Source organism: Rhamphochromis longiceps, linkage group LG1 (genome assembly GCF_057381845.1).
Source record: "Rhamphochromis longiceps isolate RC_006_pf linkage group LG1, R_longiceps_female_GT1.1, whole genome shotgun sequence".
Lineage (NCBI taxonomy): Eukaryota > Metazoa > Chordata > Actinopteri > Cichliformes > Cichlidae > Rhamphochromis > Rhamphochromis longiceps.
Genome location: NC_140557.1, coordinates 16,664,865 through 16,690,032, shown reverse-complemented (window position 1 = coordinate 16,690,032; position 25,168 = coordinate 16,664,865). Strand labels below are relative to the sequence as shown.

The 25,168-nt window shown below is 38.6% G+C and overlaps 1 protein-coding gene and 1 long non-coding RNA gene across 3 annotated transcripts in view; one reads left to right on the top strand and one right to left on the bottom strand.

The window, feature by feature from the left end:
* The window catches only part of LOC146678517 (CUB and sushi domain-containing protein 1-like), a 479,448-nt gene that overhangs the window by 83,063 nt on the left and 371,217 nt on the right, over positions 1-25,168 (bottom strand). For both annotated transcript variants that reach the window (XM_085400429.1, XM_085400436.1), the window contains exons 26-32: positions 24,850-25,041; positions 20,017-20,143; positions 19,628-19,839; positions 17,305-17,496; positions 15,806-15,944; positions 8,681-8,868; positions 7,026-7,220 (exon numbers count right to left, since the gene is read on the bottom strand). In XM_085400429.1, the coding sequence (XP_085256555.1) occupies positions 7,026-7,220; positions 8,681-8,868; positions 15,806-15,944; positions 17,305-17,496; positions 19,628-19,839; positions 20,017-20,143; positions 24,850-25,041 (1,245 nt within the window). The remainder of the gene's footprint in view (positions 1-7,025; positions 7,221-8,680; positions 8,869-15,805; positions 15,945-17,304; positions 17,497-19,627; positions 19,840-20,016; positions 20,144-24,849; positions 25,042-25,168) is intronic.
* The window catches only part of LOC146678520 (uncharacterized), a 30,978-nt gene that overhangs the window by 2,405 nt on the left and 3,405 nt on the right, over positions 1-25,168 (top strand). The gene's annotated exons all lie outside the window — the stretch shown is intronic.

The window sequence follows — 25,168 nt, the reverse complement described above, 5'->3', positions numbered from 1 at the left end:
TATATTTTTTAAAAAGTGATGTCTCCACTTAACGGAGTAAAAAACAATCAACGACACTGTGGATTCTTTGGGAAAAAAAGCCTCACGCATTTACCCATAAACAACACATCCCATGGCACTATGAAGCATTAAGTGTGATGCAGCAGCAACACTTGGTGGCTATATATCACATTAAAAACAATTCAGGAGAGGGCTATAACAAAGAGCCACATGTTCTTTCATAAGTGAGACCAAAGTTCTGGTGCACCCTCTTCAAAGTAGTTAGTTCCTCTTGACAACAACACAGCAGGATAAAAACTTTAGTGGCTGAATTTATGTGGTGCTGTGCAAGAGCACAGTGTGGGATCTCCTGTATTAGTGTAGTGCAGTTTCAAAAATAGCCTATTAATCCATACCACCAATGCATGACCCACAAGAAACACACCTAACAGTAGCTTGTTCCATCTTTTTGCACCCCCAAGGGAGCTGCAAACCTTTTGCGAGAACAGCATGTGGGTGTGCAGACATTTATATTGCAGGTTAGGTCAGCAGAGGTCATTGACATTTGTGTAAGTGTCTCTGAATGTGTGCGTGCATGTGTGTGCACAAAAAAAACAGCAGCAACTAGCAAATCTGTCAGTGTCACCTTCCCCGGCACACGCACACACTCACCATGTAAGTCTTATCCCTTCCCTTCTCACCTTGTCCGGCCTCTGCTCTTCTCGTCTTGCTATGGTGTGTATCACTTTGGCTTAGTCCCAATGTGCACCCACAATATCAGCTGTGATCCCTAGTGGACTATAATTAGCGTCACCTCCGTGCTTGTTGAAAGTGTGAGAGCATGGGAGTGCAAAGGTTATAAGGACAGCCTGAGAACTGGGCCAGCACTCTGTGAATTAATATACTGCCTGGGTTAGAGGTCCATCTGTGAAACTAAGAAGTGACACTAAGGGTGTGGGTTCATATGTGGTTTCATAAAACTGTCTGATAGTAATTTAAAACACAGTATCATGTTAGCCTAAACGTTGTTAGTTGGTAGCCCCTCTAATGTTATTTTTCTTTCCCCTTTTGGATGATTTTGAACATCCACTTCAACAGCCCCTTGAGGATAATTCCCTCAAGCAAAGATTTCAGCATTTCAGTCTTGCGAAAACTGTGGGCTCAAAAATTCCACCAGAGAGCCCTGAAGCACTTTCCGATTTCTCAGTAGTACAGCCTTGAGCCCTCAAGGACTTATCTGCAACATATGTCATAGTCTTTGAGTCCATGTGTGGACATTAAGACTCACTCGGTAAAACTGATTTACATCCTAAGAAAATAAATACAACAAAACTTGGTTTCTACTTCTTTGCTAGACAGTTGCTGTACTCCCACCTACTCATCCTCCACCTCCTCCCCACTCATATCCCTCTCTACTTTCTTCCTGTTTCCTAAAGCATCATAGTAATCATGCTCTTTCTTTCTTCTATTGATTGATACTTTCTGGATTGATTTTTGTTGTGCTGTAGCATTCAAACCCTCAGGTCTAGAGGTCTTGTCTTGATCTACCCACAATCTCCCAGTGGTGCTGCTCTAGGCTCAGGTGTCAGCCTTATCAAAAGCCTTCACACACACACACACACATGCGCTTTGATCATTCACACCCTCTGTCTCTCTCTCTCACACACACACACACACACACACACACACACACACACACACACACACACACACACACACACACACACAAATAAATGCAAAAGATGCTATGCAAGTCACTCTCTTTCTCTCACACATCTACGAGCTTTGATCATCAACACACACACACACACACACACACACACACACACACACACACACACACACACAACACTCTTGTAGTACTTTCTGCGTCTCATTTTCCCTTTTCTCTCATACAAATATAAAGACACACAAACACACACATACAGGCACAGCAGGGCTCATGGTGGCAGCAGGAGTACAGGAAAGAGTTTTGAAATGTCCTAAACTTTTAAAGTTGGGTTGCAGTTCATCCAGTAAGTGTTTTTTGGAACCATAAACACAGCCGCTGCTGTCACTTCAACATTTCAAGAAAAGGATTCATTTGTCAACAGCGTAATAACCACAGTTCTTGAGCACAACATATACACAACAGAATCCATTATTTATACTATGAAGCACAATGAGAATGAAATCCATGAAAACTTCAGGAAAAAAAATGGTTATGCCATTTGCTTTGCATGTCTTGCACATTTCAAATTTTTTCTCATAGAAAGTAGCAGTAAAATGAAAGTAGTAAAGTATATGTAAGTCTATAACCCTTTTTATAGAAACGGAATGATTAATACAATATAAGACTTTCTCTGTATTCCCTGTACTACCTCGGATCCGGATTTATCATTTTCACCTTGAAGTTGCAGACATAAAAAAACATACTAAGATCCAAAAAGCCAACATGAAAAGTCCTTTTAGACTTATACCTGCTACTCGCAATATGTTCTCTGGATCAAGTCAACAAGCATGTGCCCTGAACACCAGCAGCACTGGCAGCAAATGCGAGCGTGAATTAACATGGGCAGAATCCACCGAGAAAGCGTGAAATTACCGGTGCTCACTTGGCAAATTCGGTATAATGCACCATGCTACAGCACTCATTCCACCAGTATAACAACTTTAGTCTTTTCATACTTGTCAAGAGATATGCTGCTTTCATTCACCTTTTCATTCCAGTCAGTTCTTGTCTACAATATATTAGGTAATATTTAGTTCTTTAAGTATTGACACTGACCATAAACTCAATATTTCCTCCAGATGTTTTAAATTAAAAGCTCGCCAGGAACAGGAAGCATTATGCCCTATTAGCTCTCTGTAAGGCTTTTAATTGTCCTTCTTCCTTCTTCTGCAGACACAACACATTAACTGTGTTTACAGATAGCACTCGGAAAAAGTTCAGAAGGAATTTTGGATCCTTCTTTCTCCCAGAACTGCTTCATAAGAGCCATATTTATAACCTGCTGGGTGCGAATGGCTCTAAGAGGTTATGATGCATTTCTATTCGATTTAGATCTGGGTCACTTCAATACCAAATATCCTTTGATTAAAATAATTCAGTAAAAGACTTAGTTCTTAGATTTTCTAAGCTTTAACTGAGCTTCCACTGGTTGACAGTCACCCTCACACTATCCCGTAACTTATTTTGATAAAAGCATTTCGCCACAGTGATTCTTTTACAAGTTTACATAATGGCATGCAGTGCTGCTTTTACACTGTAGAGAGTTTTGCACTTTGTTTTTTCTAAATAATTCAACCTTGGCTTATAGTCAAGAAAAGTTGTCACTGAAAAGTTCTGATATTTGGTAATACATTTTTGGAGCACAAAAATATAACTCATCTGCTGATGAGTAATGTAACTTCCAGCTTTTCTACCTTGAATCTAAATACCTTTTATTGATTTCATTTGAATGACTATTTCTTGCCTGAATGTCAACATTGAATAATGTACTTAGTATGGACTTTGTTTGTCTCCTCTATGATCAGTGCTTCTTATGCATAATTCTGCAGGGATCGCTTACTTTTTCTACCACTCTATATGCATGCGTGGTACGATTTTTTGGGGTATGTGTGTACCCATGTGTTCGTTCATGCTGTGTGCGTTTGTAAGGAAACTGCCTCTAGGCGGCACTCTATTATAGCTATGTCACTCTCTCACTTTACCTCTGTGTCTCTTCTCTCACATAAACACACATACACACATGTGGTCTTACACACAACCCTATCAACAGTCACGGAGAATTCCTTCTTTCTCGCACCAGCTCTTAGTTACCATGGAAACCAATAAAAGAGCGGTTTGAGATGGGAGGTGTTTGTATGTGTGTCTAAGAGTGTGTGCGTGCGTGCATGTGTGAGAGAGAGAGAAGGCAAGAAGAGGCAAGAGAGCTAGAGAGAAATTGTGAGAGAAACATACAGAGCAAATCAGACACAGACAGAGGAGGTAGGAGGAAAGTAAAATAAGAAAGACAGAGGATGAAAAAATCTTGAAGAGAGATACAGGGGAGAGTGAGAAGTAGTTACAGAGAAAAAAGCAAAGGAAAGGAGTAGAAGGGAGATGAGTGAGGGGGATGAAAGGGAGAAAAAAGGAGACGGAGGGAGTGTAAGTGGAGATGTATTATTTAAAGAGGTCTCACCCTGTCTAATGAGTTTGGTCTAAAAGCCCCAGGAGCTGCCCAAAGATAGAGAGACAGACAGAGAGACAGAGCAACTTCCCTAACTATGCGGTGAGAAAATTCAATGTGCAATCAGAGCTGAGGGAGCAAAGGCGAAAGACTGCAGAGTGGGATTTAGTCAAATCGTTCTGCTTTGACTATATGAATTGTTTATAATGTAGGTAATGACAATCTCAGGAGATCTAACCATTTATTGGGATCACTGAAAGGGCAGGAACTAAACTGACTTGCATTTAGGAAACTCTCATCCAGAGAGCAGGCCTGATATTACTGAAATAGTGTTAACAATAGGGCTGCCACAAACGATTATTTTGATAGTCGACTAGTCACCGATTATTTTTGCGATTAGTCGACTAATCAGATCATGCATCCATTGGATGTAAAACGTACAGCTTATTGCACCAGCATGCATCTGCTCTTATATAACTGTCATTAGCTTACAGCTTTAAGTGTTTAAGGTATGTGCTAACTAAAAATAAAGACAAGATGATAGTTTATTGAATTTAAATGAAATTTGCAGATTGTTTCGGTGAAGTTTAATAAACTCGGCCATCTGCTCCTTGCTATCTAAAATATAACAGGACACTGGAGTATATTCTCGAGCATCTCACACTTCTGATAATCAGTTGTCTGCTTGACGTTTATTCAGCTGTGTAAAAACTATAACTTTAATTTCAGCCAAACCGATTTACTCAGGAACAAATAAAATACTGAAAAAAGCCAAACAATAACATTTTTAAGTTATCTAAGTGACTTATATATATCATGTTTAACCTGAGTAGCAAAAGACGGCGGTGGGTTTGAAAACGATTTGCCGGGAGTCCGGTGTTCTCACCGGTTCTAGTGTGCCTTCATCCCCAGCTAGCTATCGAGCTGGTGGGTAACAGGTGTCTCCGAAAACGTCGGAGCGCTTTTGAAAATATGTGGTGTCTTGATAAACTGAGCAGATATTTGAGGTTTACACAGTTACATTCTCACCTGAAAATATGTTAAACGTTTATTTTGTGACCCAGAAAGAATAATAAGAGTAATATTAAAACTAAATAGCTTCGGGGTTTAACGGCAGCTGGCATCCTTGTACATGCAGTGCTGCCATCTTCTGTTTCAGTCCATTATTACACTGTTAAATCCTACTACTTATTCCTGCGTCTGTTGGGATCTTACAAAGCTTCAAACGACGCATCGACTATTAAATTAGTCGTCGACGATTTTGATAGTCAACGTAATCGTGACTAGTCGACTAATCGTGGCAGCCCTAGTTAACAATAATAAAGTTAAAAGGTAAAAGTAAAAGAAAACATATACACATGTATATGTGTATATATGTAAATACATGTGTATATGTTGCACACTTTGTGTGTGTGCTTGTGTGTGTGTGTGTGTATAAGTAACTTAGTTACCAGATAGACTATTTTATTTTTTATTTTATTGATTAAATTATGGTCTTACTGTATAGTAAAACATTATCCTGTGTAACAATACCTGGGCAAAAGGTTGGGGTTGGTCTGCTAAATCTGCTAAGTGGCATTATTACCTTGAAATAAAGTCGATGAAGGAGAGGATGAAATAAAATGACTTGATAACCTCTTATTCTTGCTCTTTTTTTGGGTTTTTTTTGCTTTTCTCAAATACCTACTATGAGTGCAATTATCCCATTCTTATTCTCTCACACCCCTGAATGCCTGTGACTGTCTCCCAGACATTATTAAACAGAGCTTTCACAGGAGACTTTTCAAAGTAGGAATATGTGCTTTATGTCTATGTGCCCATAACCATTTTTAATTCTTATCTCCTTGCTCTGTGGCTTATCTGAATTTTTTACCCACATGGCATTAGTCAGATATGCCTCTCTCACATACACAAACCCATATACACCATGAATGGCACTCTGGCAGGTGTCGTTTCATTGCTTCTCTGAGCTGTCAATCACACAGACAGCTCAGTCCCCAATCCCTGACTGCTTTGATAACGCGCACACACACACACACACACACACACACACACACACACACACACACACACACACACACACACACACACACACACACACACGTAAAGAAAACAACTACACTTAAATCCAGATCTGGGAATGGGAAGTGGGGGATTGGGGTTTTTTGAATGTGGTTGGTCCTGTAAATAAATAATGAAGCAATATAATCAGCTGCCAGTGTCCCTTGTCCCAAGGACAGACTTTCATTCCACCGTCTTTAACAAGGTTTCAGACTGCAAGCCTTATTCTGTTCTGTTCACAAACTAGTTCCCTTCCCCCTAAGCTCAGAAGATCTTCAGAGTACAATAAGTCCTAAAATCACAAGCTGCAATACAATCCAAGACAGTGGTGTTAAAGTCCAGTCCTCCACAGAACAAAAGTTTCTCTGGAGAGGCAGTTAAAATATGTTAGCTAGTTGGCACTGAATAAAAAGCATGATTCAAACATTACAAAACAATGGAGTGAGTTGCCAAATATATATGGTGGAGTTGTCCAAATAAAGTCTATGATTTTGAAAGACTGGACCTATCATTCTTCAGGAAGGAAGCTCGATGGCTAAAGCGAGATATACAACCTACAGTGTTGCTACTAGATAGTGTATAACAATGACCAAGATTCATATGAAATTTAGATAATACAGAGAAAATCTTCATAAAGTTCATGTTATTTAAATAAACAGGGGAAAAATAGAGAGAGAGAGTGGAAAAGCAAGGTCCCAATTTGGAATCAAACAGAGAACACAGTGTGCAGTTTCACCTCTGAGTTACCAGATTTCTAATAAATATTCACTGTAACAATAATATTATGGTACAGCAATACGCACAAGGTTGTATTTCCTGATGCGTCACTCCTACCTTTACATGATGGCAGTGCCTTGTTCCACACTGGCTTTCCATCTGGACCCATGACACAGGTGATGGTATCTTCACCTGCTATTGTGTAGCCATGGTGACAGCTGTAGGAGACCTGAGATCCCAATTTATAGTCGTACCCTGTCCGACTGGCATTCATAACATTACCGGGATCAAAACAGGCTTCCCTTGGTTTTTCTGTTGAGAGGGAAAGTGTCTGTATGAGTAGAGTAGCCTAATAGTTTTTATTACAAAATAAAAATTGTATTTACTTTCTTAGATTTTTTTTGCAAACTTATAACAGTACAACAACCTGCGGTACAGAAAAGGCAGTGTAACAATGAGAATTATGATACTGTTAGGAAATACATTAATCAATTTTCTATTAGAATGTAAATAAAGTTTCAGAGCTGTACATTTCTACAATATGCATAAATCTTTATAGTCCAGCATTTCGAATTACAATATGTCCTCCCATATAAAAGGGCAAATAACCCCCAACAAAACAAAACAAAAAGAGCAAACAAGAAGAAGAATGAGATGGCGATAAAGTAGTAAAAGACAAATAGTGGTCAAACAGTGTCTTGGATCTTTATGACTTGGAGCTGGACCAGCTTGTTTGCGTTTCTGTGATCAGCCAATAAGAATGAGATATTATGCCTGAGAAAGGAAATGGGCAGGATGACAGAGAAGGGTGGAGGGCAAGATAGAAGTGAAACAGAGAGATCATTAAGGCTGGATTTTAATTAGAAAGATGGCAGATGAAAGGTAGTGAATAATGACAAAAGTACAGAAGTGTAAGGTAGTGTGATGAGACCAACAACAGAATAGGTGATGGTCTTTTTAAAAACTAGACATAAATAGGATAAAGGAATCAAGAAGAAAAGGGGATTCATAAAATTTGCCAGAGCAGATCTAGTCTCTACTCAGCTGAACAACTAAGTACTGTATTGACTATAAGCGTTAAATCACCCCTAGTCAAGCCAAACCAGGATAAGTCACAATCACTTGAAGTAAACAACTCATCGGCTGGCAAGGAGCACCGTGTTCGGCTGATAAACAAAAACAAAAAATAAAACAAACCACAAAAACTTCTCCTGTATGAAGGGATTAATAAGAATAGGCAGATTAAATTTGATCCAGTCTGCACACTAAACAATCCTGCATCGACTTTTTAATCATTACACCCAATGCAAGCACATTATCGTTTTTACATTCACCGTTTTGCATTTCAATGTGCAGAAACAGTCATAAAATACCTTTTATTTGCTAGAAACCTACATTGATTTGCCTTGTTCTTTTCAACCTCATTAGGCCTATACTGAGATGCTATTTTGAAAGTGAATGTTATTGATACGAGTTGTATTTACTATTTCTACTATTACACTCAAAACTATGCTCCTGCTGCTTGCACACTACTGTTACTAACACTATCCTGTATACCACTAATATGTATCACTTTTACTAAAATCAGTACTTCTACCATCACCACAACATTTCTTTTATTGCTGATAATTACGTAATAATTCAGTAATGGGATAGTTTCAAACAGTTGTAATCACTAAAGAATTAATCATAAGCTGTTTAAATCTATTTAATGTTGCCAAATGTAAAGTACACCTGGACATGTCAAGCCAAAAGTTTTTTGGTTTAATTACCTCTATATTCGATGGCGAATCCAGACATGCCCAGCGAGGCATCCGATCTGAATGCAAGGAAGAGACTGTTATCACTGCTCTCTATCCGCTCTGGGGCCTGGTTGCCTTGGAGACTTGCTAGTAGAGGCCCATTAGAGTCTTCACCCTCATAGATGTGCAGGAAGTCGTAACTTGGCTCCATGTTAAAACTGGGTATAAAAAAAAAAAAAAAAAAAAATCTTAGACCTAAAAAATACTTATTGGTAAGTTTGTTGGTAGTTTTCAAAGTGTCCAAACAATTAACACAGAACTGTACGTTCAGTTAGGTATGTGTGCCATTTAATTGCTGACAGTTTGAGCTATCTCCATTGTAATCGTCAACTCATCTCCTTGCTTTCTTTTTGAGATGTTTGATGTTTTATGGATATTTGTCACTCTGTTAAAACGAAGACAGAAATATTTGACCGAAAACGTAAATAACTTAAGACATTCAGAAAAATAGGAAACTGTTGCAACAGCAGTCTTATCATTAGGTTAGTCATCCTGTTGTCACACTTTGAAAGAGGACAACATGTACTGTAACATTTATGGTCGAAGCACGCGTATGTAGAGTTGGATGTCTCGAGACCGGTCTCGAAACCACTTTTAGGTGATCTTGGTCTTGTCTTGGTGCGTCTGTCCTCTCAGTAAGCGAGTGAGACAGTAGACAGCGGTGAGGAGGGCTGTGCGAGTGCATCGCAAAAACACATAAATATGCCTGTGACCCGTAAACGATGCAGCATCTGGCTGCAGTTTAAAGACTTTTTTGTCTCAGTCTCAGTCTTGGTCTTGTCTCGACTTTGTCTTGACTCGGTCTGCTTTGGTCTTGGTCTTGTCTTGGTCTCGATACCCTCTAGTCTTGGTATTGTCTTGGTCTTGGTTTAGGCGGTCTTGACTACAAGTCTACGTGTGTGTGTGTGTATAGTAGCTCGTTCTCTCACAGATGGATAGACTGTGAATCAGTTGGTTGGAAGTGTGTGTCTGTGTAAGAGTTTGTGTGTCCAGTCATAGCAAGGAAACATGAAGAGAAAGAGATGGAGAGAGACTGTTTGACATTAAGGGCAGCGATACTGCAAAAGTAGCAGAAAAGTACTTTTCTGTTTGACTTTTCAGCACTATAATGAGCTATAGAAAGATCTTTAGATTTTTAAGTCTCACAAAACATATATAAACTTTTGTTTTGTGAGACTTAAAAATTTGACTTGGTGAGGAAAAAGAAAAGAAAATCACGGATAAACTATTTGACATACAGTGGCTTGCAAAAGGATTTGGCCCCCTTGAACCTTTCCACATTTTGTCACATTACAGCCACAAAAATGAATCTTATTGGAATTCCACGTGAAAGACCGATACAAAGTGGTGTACACGTGAGAAGTGGAACGAAAATCATACATGATTCCAAACATTTTTTACAAATAAATAACTGCAAAGTGGGGTGTGCGTAATTATTCAGTCCCCTTTGGTCTGAGTGCAGTCAGTTGCCCATAGACATTGCCTGATGAGTGCCAATGACTAAATAGAGTGCAACTGTGTGTAATCTAATGTCAGTACAAATACAGCTGCTCTGTGATGGACTCAGAGGTTGTCTAAGAGAATATTAGGAGCAACAACACCATGAAGTCCAAAGAACACACCAGACAAGTCAGGGATAAAGTTATTGAGAAATTTAAAGCAGGCTTAGGCTACAAAAAGATTTCCCAAGCCTTGAACATCTCACGGAGCACTGTTCAAGCGATCATTCAGAAATGGAAGGAGTATGGCACAACTGTAAACCTACCAAGACAAGGCCGTCCACTTAAACTCACAGGCCGAACAAGGAGAGCGCTGATCAGAAATGCAGCCAAGAGGCCCATGGTGACTCTGGACGAGCTGCAGAGATCTACAGCTCAGGTGGGGGAATCTGTCCATAAGACAACTATTAGTCGTGCACTGCACAAAGTTGGCCTTTATGGAAGAGTGGCAAGAAGAAAGCCATTGTTAACAGAAAACCATAAGAAGTCCCGTTTGCAGTTTGCCACAAGCCATGTGGGGGACACAGCAAACATGTGGAAGAAGGTGCTCTGGTCAGATGAGACCAACATGGAACTTTTTGGCCAAAATGCAAAACGCTATGTGTGGCGGAAAACTAACACTGCACATCACTCTGAACACACCATCCCCACTGTCAAATATGGTGGTGGCAGCATCATGCTCTGGGGGTGCTTCTCTTCAGCAGGGACAGGGAAGCTGGTCAGAGTTGATGGTAAGATGGATGGAGCCTAATACAGGACAATCTTGGAAGAAAACCTCTTGGAGTCTGCAAAAGACTTGAGACTGGGGCGGAGGTTCACCTTCCAGCAGGACAACGACCCTAAACATAAAGCCAGGGCAACAATGGGATGGTTTAAAACAAAACATATCCATGTGTTAGAATGGCCCCGTCAAAGTCCAGATCTAAATCCAATCGAGAATCTGTGGCAAGATCTGAAAACTGCTGTTCACAAACACTGTCCATCTAATCTGACTGAACTGGAGCTTTTGCAAAGAAGAATGGGCAAGAATTTCAGTCTCTAGATGTGCAAAGCTGGTAGAGACAAACCCTAAAAGACTGGCAGCTGTAACTGCAGCAAAAGGTGGTTCTACAAAGTATTGACTCAGGGGGCTGAATAATTACGCACACCCCACTTTTCAGTTATTTATTTGTAAAAAATGTTTGGAATCATGTATGATTTTCGCTCCACTTCTCACGTGTACACCACTTTGTATTGGTCTTTCACGTGGAATTCCAATAAAATTGATTCATGTTTGTGGCTGTAATGTGACAAAATGTGGGAAAGTTCAAGGGGGCCGAATACTTTTGCAAGCCACTGTATTTCCCCTACTTTTTGAAGGCTAAAACAGGCGTCAAGTTTCCCACTGCAAAATTAGTTATTGAAAATACACATTAATAATGTGGTATGCAAAAATTACCAAAGTTAAAATGAGTGCAATGAATGTTTCAGTTTAAGGCCTGTTTTGTGTCTGGTATAAAATGAGATTAACTACACCCAGACCCCATTTGCACTGACGGAGCTTTAAATGGTCTTTACTAATACCTTTTGCATTAGTAATACACGTGGGTGTAAATGCTAAAGAAACTAAGTGTGATAAAACTAAAACTCGCTGAAAAGAAATGGCACAACATTATTACCCTACAAACCACAACAGTAAAACTAGAGTATATTAAGATCTGGATGAAAAATCAGGGAAAATGACATAAAATTGAGAGAGTAGACTGTTATGAAATGAATTACACATTTTAAAATATATTGTAATGACATGGAAATGAAATGAATACGGATGTGTTTTGTTTTAAAATGACTCCAAATAGCCTGTAAATTTAAAACATACATAAAATATAATTTTAGGTTCTTTTACAAATGAAATAAGATTTCAGGCTGATACCTTTTAAAACAGCTACAAAAGAAAGTTCACTTGGATGTGGACGCTCAGATAATGACATCTCAAAACTAGGTTTGTCTTGACTGGAGAAACACATTGTGATTAAATTCAAAGGCTGATCGGGAAGTCATTACTAACTGGGTCATTTTGTAGTCTATTCAAGCTAAGCTTAGAAATAACAGTTAAATTTAAACAAATCATGAAAAATATGATACACAACATTCAGAAAACAACCAATATCAATACAACTTAATTAGAAGTAAAATAAAACTGCCTCACTGTTACAACAGAAGGGAATTATCTCTCAAGCTTAAAAACATGAAGCAAAAATTGGGTCATTTTTTCTCCTTTGGCAATCTGGAGAAAGTCCGCTTTGCTTTTATCTCTTTTGCTACATTTGAAGCTCAAGTCTTCACTTTTGCTTTAGTCATAAGCCGCTAACCACTGTGACTTGTAAAATATTTACCACCGAGGCACAAGCAGAACTCGAAATGTAAATAAACACTGCCCTATTACCAAAAAACAAAACATTAAATGGTTGGAAATTCCTTTTATTCACACAGCAATTTCAAGGCAAGAATAGTATCTGTAATCTCACTGCATCAAGTTTAGTGTGTTTGTCTGAAAAAGATCATTCTAATTTCTTTTTGCATGCAGTCACAGTACTTTTCAATATAGATATAATACAAATAGATATATTTGTATAGTGATGTATTCAATGTTGCACTGATATATACATTAGATCATTAGATACTGTTAATTTAGAATACCTTGTTCCTATGTGTAGGACATTATCAAAATGGTCACAGTGATGAAACATAAAAGACTAAAAAGATTTAGGGTCAGATTTATTAACAATCCCAGCTATGTGAAATTTGTGACTGAAAAGCATGCACGCAGGTAGGAATTATAGAAATGGCTAAGGTTCGACACGTGCAATTTATTGCAAATTGCACTGTATTTCACACGCAATAAAAGCATGTGTTATTATGATCGATAGTTGGCGCTAAAAGCCTCAATTTATTCGGGATGCCGGGGGAAAATGTCAGAATGAGCATGTAATTGGAAGCGTTGGATGCAAAAAGCTATGAACGTGGTGCCAAAATGTTGCATCTGTCTTGACATCTGTCTCTTTGCACAGTCTTCGCCCTGACATGTTAACAGTTCTTGTTTTTTGGCTTTGTTAGCTAAACTGAACTGAACTCAGCGTGACACACTGGAGTGAGGGAAGAGGAGAATCCCAATTCAAAAGGCCTACAAATACGTATTGGAAGCCAAATTAGCTTTTATAGTGAATGATGGGCAGTGTTTCAGCCTTTTAGTCCCATTTCTCCACAAAGATTCTTCAAAGATAAAAAAGTATCTGTAATTTTTTCCTTTCAGCAGAGAAACAAGCAGAGCAGCTTTTTTGGACTTCTACCTTGTTGTTATCAGGTCTCTTAAACACCACATTCAAACATCTGTCAAAATGAAGCAATCACTGGGATTTAGATTCAGACATATCTAATGACTGAATCTTACAATATCCAATTACGGGCTATGTGCACATTTATGCAAATGGAACATTAACAATTGCTTCATTGATATATGTATGGGTCAGAATTTGGCAGTAAATAACTGCATTCTTCTGAAAATCATACATGTCAAAAGTTACAGATTTCAGTTTTAGCTTTATTTTGTGGATTAGCTTGTAATAGATTAGACAAAGTTATCAGCGGAGTTAACAATAATATGTAACAGAAGACTATATCAAAAACATACTGATTCTCCACCAGCTGCCTCTTTTTAATTTGATGCCATTCTGCTTCCAGAAGGAAACATGTGCACAGTCCTAAACTTTAACTATTTTAGTTAACATATTATTCATCCCTTCATTGGGGATGCTCTTGGTAGAATGTAGATTAGTCAAAAACGATCTGTACACATCTTTGTACACTGTTTTGAAAACGCATTAGATGACAATGGAAAAAAAGGCTAGATATCTAAACTGTTATGGACTAGGTAATATGTTAGAAATGAATAGATGCTGCATCATTTTGTGGAAATGGAAATGATCGACCATCAAAGTGCTTAATTCAAAGACACCCCAAAATCTGAGTGAAAAAATGACCCGGCAAGCTAGTCCATTTTGCAGAGATTTCATTGCAGTAACTCAAAATGGTACTCAGTAGTTTGTATGGGCCGCACTTGCGCTTGTATGCATGCCTAACACCAGGTCATGCTCCTAATGGGTCGACACATAGTATCCATGGGCTCTCCTGCCAGATCTGGACCAGGGCATCACTGAGTTTCTGGAAAACATGAGGTCCAGTAGAAAATGTGGGGCCCTCAGCCATCCTCATGATGTCTTTTCAGATTGTTTGGTCATAGAAATTCACACCAGTGGCCTGCTGGAGGTTATTTTGTAATTCTCTGATAGTGCTTATACTGTTTGTAGTTGCACAAAGGAACAGATACCGGTCCTACCGATGGGTTAAGGACCCAACCCCATTCAGCTCTCATAGTGTAACTGCCTGTCTTCTGGAATTTCCTCCATGCTCTTGAGACTGTGCTTGGAGACAGCAAATCTTCCAGCAATGGCATGTACTGATGTGTTATCCTGGAGGAGTTGAACTACCTGTGCAACTTCTGTAGGGTCCAGTTATCGCCTCATGTTATCAGTAGTGACACTGGCCCTAGCCAGATGCAAACATTGTGGAAAAACTCTCATAGAAGATGAGGAGAGAAAAATAAAATAATTCCTGTTTTGGGGGCTGTCCAATATCCTGAGGTTTAACTGACTTTTTGCTATACTCTGATTAAAAAGTGATCCCTAAATTTGAGCAGTGTATATATATTAGTTCCGAATTTCCACTCCCATTAGTGGATTTTTACCATTTTTTTTTATCTGTTAATTTGGTCCATTTGGTAAATCTGGGCCTTAGGCTGTTAAAAGGTTATGATTTCTAAAGAGATAATCTTACTACAAAAACAATGAATTTTACTGCAGAATGACTTTTTTTGACTCTGCGATGGCCACGGTTACAGGGAGTCGACACTAAAACTTCTATAAACATTCATTAAAATCTTTAAAATTAAAATGTTTAATGTTTTCTCACACAGTTGGACAAACACTTTAAACATTTATATCATCAGTGAAATCATCGGCCTGTCCTGATGTGTTATTACAGTTGCAGTCCCTGATCTTTCCTGTTGTAACATCCTAATATAATCTGTTAATAATTTTTCTAGCAAAAAAAGCTTAAATACTTACCAGAATGTGCCAATAAGACATGTCTTAGAGACTGTGAGAAATATCAGCATTTTCAGGCACAATAAATAGACACGATTCAAGATGGCTTTTGTTTCATGCAGAACACACATACATTACATATTATTGTGACACTTATAAAACCTTAATTAACACGAAGTTATCAGAAACTGTCAAAGTTGCTTTGTTTTCTATGTCAACACCTCTTAAACATTTCCCTTTAAGAAAATAGAGCAGGAACCACCCCTTTATCATTAGGGAAAACACATAAAATAATGTGTATATGCTTAATCTGCCTTAAAGTGGCAAAAACATAAATTTTCATCTACTGAGTCAGCTGCAATTGTTAGCTTAAGGTTCATAAACATACATGCTTGGGAAAAGGGAAGGTAAAAGGTTAGTCTTTCATTAATAGATACAATTAATAGGTAATCTACCTTTTGAAGATGAGGGCAATGACAAAGTCTGGGTTGACTCGGATTCTCCAGTCGCACTCTTTCCCAGGCGGGTAGGGCTGGGGGTAGTTGGGAGACAGAATTACCCCAGAAGGACCACTGACGTTACCGCCACATGTTGCTGAAGATGAGAGAGAACAGTGAGGGGGAAAAAGGGAGAAACATTATTGCATAGCATTGGGCTTGGGGTTATTTGGACTCAGAATAACCCCTGATTGACCTGTCATATAAAACCCACAGAAAGGCAGAGACAAAATGAGTTAGTTGGTAATGGCAAGTATAGCAGAAATTGGTGAGGACAGTGGGAAAAACCCCTAGTGGACAATATAACCTCCAAAGGTGGTTGCAGACAGCAGAAGAGAAAGAAAGAGAGAGAGAGAGAGACTGCGAGATTTAGTTGCAGAGTGTAGGGCTGGGGGTAGTTAAGAGAGAAAATTACCCCTAGCGATCTTTTATCCCACAAGAAGCCAGAGAGCAGGAAAAAGATATTGGCAAGAGAGACAGAAAGATGCATTCAAGCAGCAATTTGGTGATGTGAAGGAAGAGTTAGCAACACAGAGATGTGTCTTGGGGCTGGCAGGTGGGTGTGAATGGATTATCAACAGTGAAATAGAAGTAAACAAAGGCATTAACACTTGCAAATCACTCACAAGCAGAAGCACACTAACACACTAAGTCCATTGTGCATAGTCGTGTATAGTATGTTTCATCTTGGGAGCTTTTGAACACAGAGGACTCGCTACCTGAAGTGAAAGTGCAGGACAGGGAAGCACCCTCTAAGTAAAGCGAAAATGGAGCGAGATATGAGCCCAACATTTTATCTACATTCATGCAAACCTGAGGTCACTAGCAAAGAGTCAAAGGCAATATCAGGGACAAAGAATAATGTGTTTCACACACATGGTTACAAGGCAATCTCTGGTCTGTGTAACTCTGCTGGAGGACTTCTATACACTGGTGGCTGATAAGAAAAGCAAAAGGCAACAGAAAAGGAGACCGTAGCATCTAACAGTAAGCCAGCTGTCTGTGGTGTCTTGGTGCAAGCTGGGTGGCTGACGACACGAGCAACCTGCTACTTCAGGAGTTTTCAGTGACTTGTGAAATCTGTCCGTTCTGATCCTTGAATAATTGAAAATAATGTAGCTCAGGACCTTGAATGGTAATCTCTTTTGATTTCCACATCCATCTACTCTAACGTGACACACAATGTCACATGTGAGACAAAACTGAACTGGATGACCTCCCTCTCCCCAGCCACCTCCTCCAGTTTATCCGGGGGAACACCAAGGCGTTCCCAGGCCAGCCGAGAGATATAATCTCTAATCTAATCTAATCTAATCTAATAATATAATTCATCATATTCTGTTTTTTTAGTGTGCTATATGATATATATAAGCCCCCAAACAAAGTGTAATGTATCACGTGAATTAACTGAAGGTCCAGCTTGGCAGTAAGAGATCCACAAAGAGCTGTACACCTACCTACACATGTTGGAGGGTCAGGGTGCCAGTAGAATCTGTTATCCATTCGCACACATGTGATAGTATCTTTGCCCTGAAGCTGATACCCTGGGTCACACTGGAATGTCATACTGTCACCAGGTTCCTTACTGTCCCCGTATCGAGAACCATTGACAGGAATGCCGGGGTCGTTGCAGGTCGTGGCTGTTGTGGCTGGAGAGTGCAGAAAACAAAGGCAGACAAATATTGATGTACTAGGAGCACAGAGAACAAAAGGAGACAGATGCACTCAAACGTAACATTACTGCCAGTGTCGTACTGTCAGCAGCAGAAGCAAAAACAATACACACACGCATAGCAGAGTGAGTCCAAATGGAGCTTATTATTATGTTATCATGCTGACAGTGACTAATATAATTACTCTACTTATCAGAAGTAGTGATATCGGGAGACACATGTGGTCACACTGACCCCAACAAGTTAGGTAATTTTTGGCTCTGCCTTCGAGCTAAGCAGCGTGCTAAGTGGGGATAACTAGATTTAGATGAACTTACATTGCCCGTTACTGCACAATCAGCCCTAAGGTGCTCCAAATACTTTAAGCATTACATATCTACAAATAACATTTCTATTTATTTACTTTTAAGATAGAACAGATAAATACGATTTAAGACTTAAAAAACAAAAACCTATCTATAACGACTTTAATTTTCAGAGTTCATCTTAGTTTGGTGTTAAAATGGCACAAGCATACTTGAGCACACAATTCACTTTATGGGCTTTAAAAATTGACATTTTTTCTTTTTCCTATTTTATTTTAGCTGAAACTGAAAATGCTTTATAAGAGTAACTGAACAGACGAGATTGAACAATGTAATTTTATATGTACAATTTTACATTAAAAATGTTATATATAACATTTCATAGGTATGGTCAACAGAAACAGAGCCAAATATAAAGGACCCTGACTCCGACATTTCATTTGGTAAAATAGCTTGGTTGCCTGTTGGTTAAGTACAACATAGTGCTTTGATCAGATTAATAATTGTCTAAAGAGTAAGAAAAAAATGATCTATGTTAAAAAAAAATACAGCATAAATTGGATATTAAATATTGTCCCTTTCTGTTTTCTGAAATTCCAGCACTGTTTAGAGAAGGGATATCTATCCACCCTTTGGGACTGGACCCCTTAGGGGCTTAACATATAAATCTAAGGTGTTAAGTCAAGAAGTAAGGAGGAAAAAAACTTGGCCTTAAATAAATGCAAACGGTGGAGAATACCACCTCCTAAATCAATGTGGAGGTAAAAATATAAGGTCATTACCATAGTAATGGAATAATAGGGCTATAATTATGATGTTACCAAGGGCAAATATTTATTGTTTTCCACATGGAAAGAACGGGACGATGTGTAAGGATGGCGAGAAAGAAAAAGCGAGAAATATGTAGACATAAATTTGTATTACTTTAAATATTTGTAGAAAACCTGACAGTTATGCGTGTTGGACTTTTGTGTTTATACAAACCTGTATAAAGAACAGGTGTGTACGAATGGTCTCGTGAACAATCAGTTGACATTCTCGCCTAGTTGTTATGGTACTTTCTAAATCCTTCTTTCTCAGTGTGCCTCTGATCGGTTTTGGTGCCATAGTGGATCAAAAAGATTTAAATCTAAAAGGAGGATGCACAGACATTTTGGGGTCTACTGACTCAAATACCAAAGGGCATCTCTGCATCAAAATGGCACAACAACCATGCAGGTTGCCCTGGGACAAACGGCAGCAACAGCTTAGGTTCAGTGAGCTCATCTTAAAAAAAAAGGGGAAAAAACCCCCAAACACAAACAAAACAAAAACAGAAAAATCAATTCATTAACATTATCTACAAAATAATTAACAGAAAACACAAGACTACAGTTTCCCAAATAAATCTTTCATGCTCTAAAAATGAAATGAGACACAGTCTCTGGTGGGCTACTTCAGTACTTACTGAACATGGCTCCCAAGGTGAGATATTAAATGTCTCATTTGATTCTATGACTAAAGCTTTTTCAGAAATCCTGTTAAATTCCACATTAATGCCAGCTTAATTTTCTTATAGCCAAAATAGGGTTTATATGATTACCACAAAACTATATGGATGAGTGGTGAGTTTTAACGAAATTAATAGGTAATTTTGTAATTGGCTTTCCTTCATAAAGGGATCTGAGGGGTAAAGTAGGGCAGACCACCCGAATTACAGATTTAGTAGAATCGTGTTACATTTCTGAGCAGTTTCTCGTAACTCAAATGTTCTTCTTCTACCTCATGTTTAATGATATCAGTATAAAGAGAAAGCTACTTACTGGAGAACTGTATTGAGAATCCTTGCTTGCTGATGAAATAATCAGAATCAAACTGCAGCGTAAGTATGTTGAAAGTCGAGTGGATGTCTTCAGGTAACGCTGGCCCTGACCATTCTTTCAACAGGATCCCACCATCTGATGGTCCCGATGGGCCATCCCAAACTCTCAGAATATCGTGGCCAACCTCGGTGTCAAAGACAATAAAGTGCAGGCTGAGGAAACACAAAAATACAAGATTGTTTACTTTCACATCAACAGACTTATTTATTTATAAAAAAGCCAGTTTCTATTCTTCAATCCTTTTGTGAAGCATTACCATTAATGTAGAACAGGAAATACCCCAGATAACTGCAAGTCATTGCGACATTACTCACGTGCACTTAAATTACCTGATAGTTTTTCCTGTATCAGCCTCTATAGTCCAGGTACAGTGGAGGTTGTTGTCGTATGGAGCAGGATATCCTGGAGACAGAATCCGTCCAGACACCGCACCAGTTATGTGACCTCCACACTCAGCTACAAGGACAGGAAGCAAGAAGATGAGAGTGGAAAAAAGTGCATATTTGATGCCTTAATTTATGCAGCTTAAAGTGTCAGCAGCTGAAACACATCCATCCATTCACTAATGCATATTAACCAAGATATTTTAAAACACCATAGCAGACATTACTATGCATAATAAAAGAAAGCATAAAGGAACATTGGAGCAAGTACTGCATTTTATGATAACTTGTATAAAAAAAAAAAAAATTTGAATCCACATTTTTGCACAGATTTGACCTATTAGTGGCCATGTGATCCCAAACTTTTGATCAGCTGTAAAACAGCCTGTTTCAGTTTAAATTGCATGCTCAAAAAATGTTTTGTCTCACTCCCATTTCTTTTTGTTGTATGTTGAAGCTCTACTTGGGACCTTGTTAAGATCTAACCACGCAAAATATGATTTTTTGCCATTTTCCAAGTGGTCTTAAACGTTTGATCGGGACTGTATTTGACTGGGTCTTCTTATCCTCGGGTTGGTTTGGAGAAGTAGGGTTTCCACCAGTTTTAGATCTGGCCCGACATTTTGGCCCACTGAAGACGATTTCTCTCTATAAAACCAGATCCTACATTAAACATTTTATGGTTGTCTTTGTATTAATGTTTCAATTTATCTCTATAAGATGTAGCTTCTGTTCTTCGCTGTAAATTGCACTGAGGTGTGAAGGTCAAGTTAAATGAGATTCAGTTAAGAACTGCTTGAATCGTTAAATCAACCTTGAATTATCCAAGCTTTTGGTATAGCGTTTCAAGGCTGGCAAATAACTTTGATGACTCTTTTCTGTTAAGGAGTTCAAGAAAAAAGTTTACAGCACAAGTGAGTTTTTTGTTAATTTTATATTGTTTTTTGTGGACAGAGAGGTTAAAAATAGTGAATATGGACAAATCAGGGGGCAAAGCTGGTAAGAGATTTAAACTCATCATGGTAGCACATAGCGCAAGAAGATGACTGCTGTTTAGGTATGTCTGTGTGTGTGTATGTACATCTGTGCATGTCTGTGTGTTTGTTTGTGTGAGTTAAACGTGCATCATTAACACAGCCCTACAATCTACAAAACCATGGCAACCTACTGTTGTTGCATTACCCTGGGCAGAAAGCACACAAATCAGAATTTCCATGTGAAGACAAACACAAAGGGTACTCCAAGAGACAATCACACACAAGGCCAGGAACATACTTGAAAACATTTCTACAGTTACGCAAGCACATCCAGACATGTGAACACACCCGCCATCCACAGTACAACAACATAGTTGTTTCTGTCCCTGGTGAATGAAAGCAGGAAAAGAAAGGCAACTATTCTGTTGTGTTTTTATCACTCTTGCTGGCAGATAGGACTTACAACACAACTTGCAAAGTAAGCCTTGGCCAATTTTCAGAGAAGAAGTTTTAAAGATCAGGCCAACAGGTGTGGAGAATTTTGATGAGATATTTTCACACCGTTGCAAATTTAATTGCTGTTCTGGCTTTGACATATACTGATGAATGTACAGGCAGAGGGAAGGTAGTTAACGTTTTTCCACTTTAAAAGAAAGATAAAGAGTATAGTTTTGCTTTACTTTACCTCTGCCTTTGACATTAATTATTGTCATGTAAATTTTGATTAGACTGTGTTGCCTCAGTGTAGACAGAGGACTGCAGGAGACTCAAATGTAAACATTTACTGCATTTACTTGGTACAGTATCAAGGGGAACCAGGGGAAGCACACATCCTTACAGGTCATACTATCACCACAACTCTGAGCTTGTCATCACACTGGGAGAATGTTTATACTTTAGACAAATATTCTGTTCATCCCTTTATTCAGATAAAGTACTTTGCAATATTTTGCCTGCAGCTCAGCTTTGTGACCTTAACATGGCAGCATACACAAATAAACAATATTTATATATGCCAGGGAAGGACTTCAAGGCCAATAGAATCCTGCATGCTGCTCTGGGCTTGACCCTTTGGGACCTTTCCAATAGAAAAGCAGAAATCTTATCTCAGTAACATAATTTGCAACGAAAAGACTATTTCTGTTGTTGAAAGTAAAATTATGTAGGACACAGAAAAAAGTAATGTGCCAAGCTATGGTGAGGCGTAACTCATAATAAATGGACACTGTACAAGAAAATACAAAAGATCTTTTTTTTGAAAAAAGATATAATTATCAAAACAGTTTTTTCCAATAACAATATGTATTGCTGTAATGAAACTGTTCCATGTAAAGATAATGTGTGAGTGAGTGCTGTAGTAATGAAAGTTTATACACATGTGTGAACTTAAAAGTAAAAAAAATATGCAGGCATTTATTTAAATTTGATCTTTCATGTTTTTTACTTTTATAAAGTTGTATGTGAAGAGGTGGCTTGGTTATTGTGTTCATGTCTTGTGTTTTTATAAGTACATGCAAAATTGTAAATTTATATGTGTTGTATGAAAACCCGGATTTTACCAAAACTGAAATATTGTCGGAATAATTTTCCCCTCTCCTTGTCAGTTTGAACAAGGAGAGGGGAAAAATGGAAAAAAGATATTCTCAAAGTAGCAGACAACCACTCTTGGTATAGAAACAGCCTGAGGCAAACCTATCTCCTGATCTCCATGCTTATGCACATAGATATGGGAGTAAGCAAGACAGACAGTGGAGGAGACAGTCAGAGAGGCAGAAAGACAAACACTCCAACAGACAGATAAAGGATGAGCACGCAAAGGTAGCTACAGAGGTAGTTAGCCCAGGGCTCTGCCAGCAAGTATTCTCCCGGTTGCTGGCTTACCTGAAATAAGGCAGTGACAGAACAGCTGCAAAAATTTTACTGACTGCAGAGGCATTCAGGGTCACACACACACACTCTTCGCCATACACATCCATTCACACACATTGTTTTTAGTTGCCATTAGAAACCACAGCTGGGTATAACCCACATGACAGACTTCAGATGTACTGGCAGGTTACAAGACACATGGTTAAGCACTACAGTGGGGAATTCCAAATTAACATGTGCTCTGTGCCCACATCTACTCAGCAAGATGGAATACCTACAGGAACTGTGCTTTCATTTCCAAAATATGCAAAGCCACACAATATTTATGAACAAAATAGGAATTATGGACTTTAAAAAATTGCAAATTTCCTTTAGGGGGTTCAAAGCTAGCTACAAACAATACACGTAAACAAACCTTCCATGCTTCACTGGAGGTTGCTGAATGAAAATAAGGAATCAGAATGACCAGCTGTACTTGTTGTAGTTAAAATATGAAACAGCTTTTACACACTTAAAAGCAAGAGAGGGAAACAAGTTAAAAAGCACCTGAATCTCTTGGCATACTTTTCTCAGAACTAATTAAGAGGTGCTAAATGTCAACTAAAGGTACAGCTATCCTCTGATAGTTTATCTGCCTGAAAACGTTAAGAAATGCCCAAATATATTTTAAATGGGCCAAATACAGTTTAAAAACTATTTTTACTATCTGAAAAAACACTGTGTGCAGTCATGTGGTGGTCAGTCATTGCAAAACTGATATACTGTAACTGCTGTAACTGTCTGTTTGTGACATTTACATTGGAAATGGATGATGATTCTTTTATTTTTAAATCTGTGGTCAGCATTCTCAACTACTCAAGTAGTGTTGTTGGAGTTGGAGAGAAGTGCAGGAGGGCTGTCCTTTTTTAAAAGTTTCATTTATCTTCATTTCTGTCTTTTCTTATTATTTATGATTCTCTGTTGCAGATTGAGTCAGAAGGGTTGAAGAAGTGATTCCTATTAAGAGGACAGTTTTAATCATGAATCATCAGTTTCATACGGGTGTGCAGTAAGTTTGTTTAACAACGAAAAACTTTTTTTGTTTTATATCTGAAATGATTGCTATCTAATTTGACTAAAATGAATTTTGAGCATGCAGACAAACAAACTTTGTCATTATACAACTTTAGAAAAACAGCATGCGGTCAAAATTAGGTTATATAGCAAGCAGTCTGTATAGTCGTGCATCGAAAAAAGAGTTATTGCAGCTCTTCTATGACATAATATCTCTGTTTGGTCGTATTTTACCATAATTTTATTCAAGAAGCAACAATTTCAGATGAATCAATATTGTTTCCTACATCACCTTCAGTCTCTTCTGATAGAATATTCTATTTGCTGTGCATGCTGAGAATAAAAGAGAAAGCTGAGGCTTCTGTCAAAGTCTCTGGCATAAAATGCTCTTCACACCTTCAGGGTACTAGGGAGTTGTCTGGCTTACATTATAAATTCATCACTTCAGAAATCACCCTTTATTTTTGCATCTTAACCACGCAATCCTTAAAACAGAGAGCACGATGCACTAAAATATCCTACCTGATGACAACCAGATGCCACAGTGCATGTAATCTCATGTGCACAGGCCGATGATCAGAAAGGCCAGTTTTTATGCAGAAATTGTATTAGAACCACTACATTTCCCACAGTGTTGAATCAGTCCCCCACACGCTCTTTTGAAAGTATTCATTTGTCTGTTGACTCAGTCACTTGTTCTCGCACACTGTCTTTTGAATCATCATGCTGCAACTCAGAAACAGACATGAGTAGCTTCTCCCTGCTATATCACTCACTGAATTGTATGAAAAAGAGAGTTGTCCAGAGGTTAATAATTCAGATCTTGTAGTTCTGAAATATTGATGCAGAAGGGAACCTACACATATGCTGGCATACTAACCGACACAGGAAGGAAGCGGCTTGTCCCAGACGCGTCTGTCACCACTGAGGCAGGTGAGTGTACTGCTCCCATGAAGACTGTATCCAGGGTTGCAGGAGTACAGGACAAAAGTGTTGGCATAATGACCGTCATCCTGGATCTTATAGCCATAACTAGGGACACCTGGTTCCTCACAGCGTACTAGGTCAAAACCTGGGTGGAGACAAACACACAGGGATAGTGATTAGGTCTTCCTGTCCATGCTGCAACACTACCTTTCACACAGGATGATTCTATTCTGGACAAAAGGACATAAGGTTATTGTATTCTTCTCCAGAAT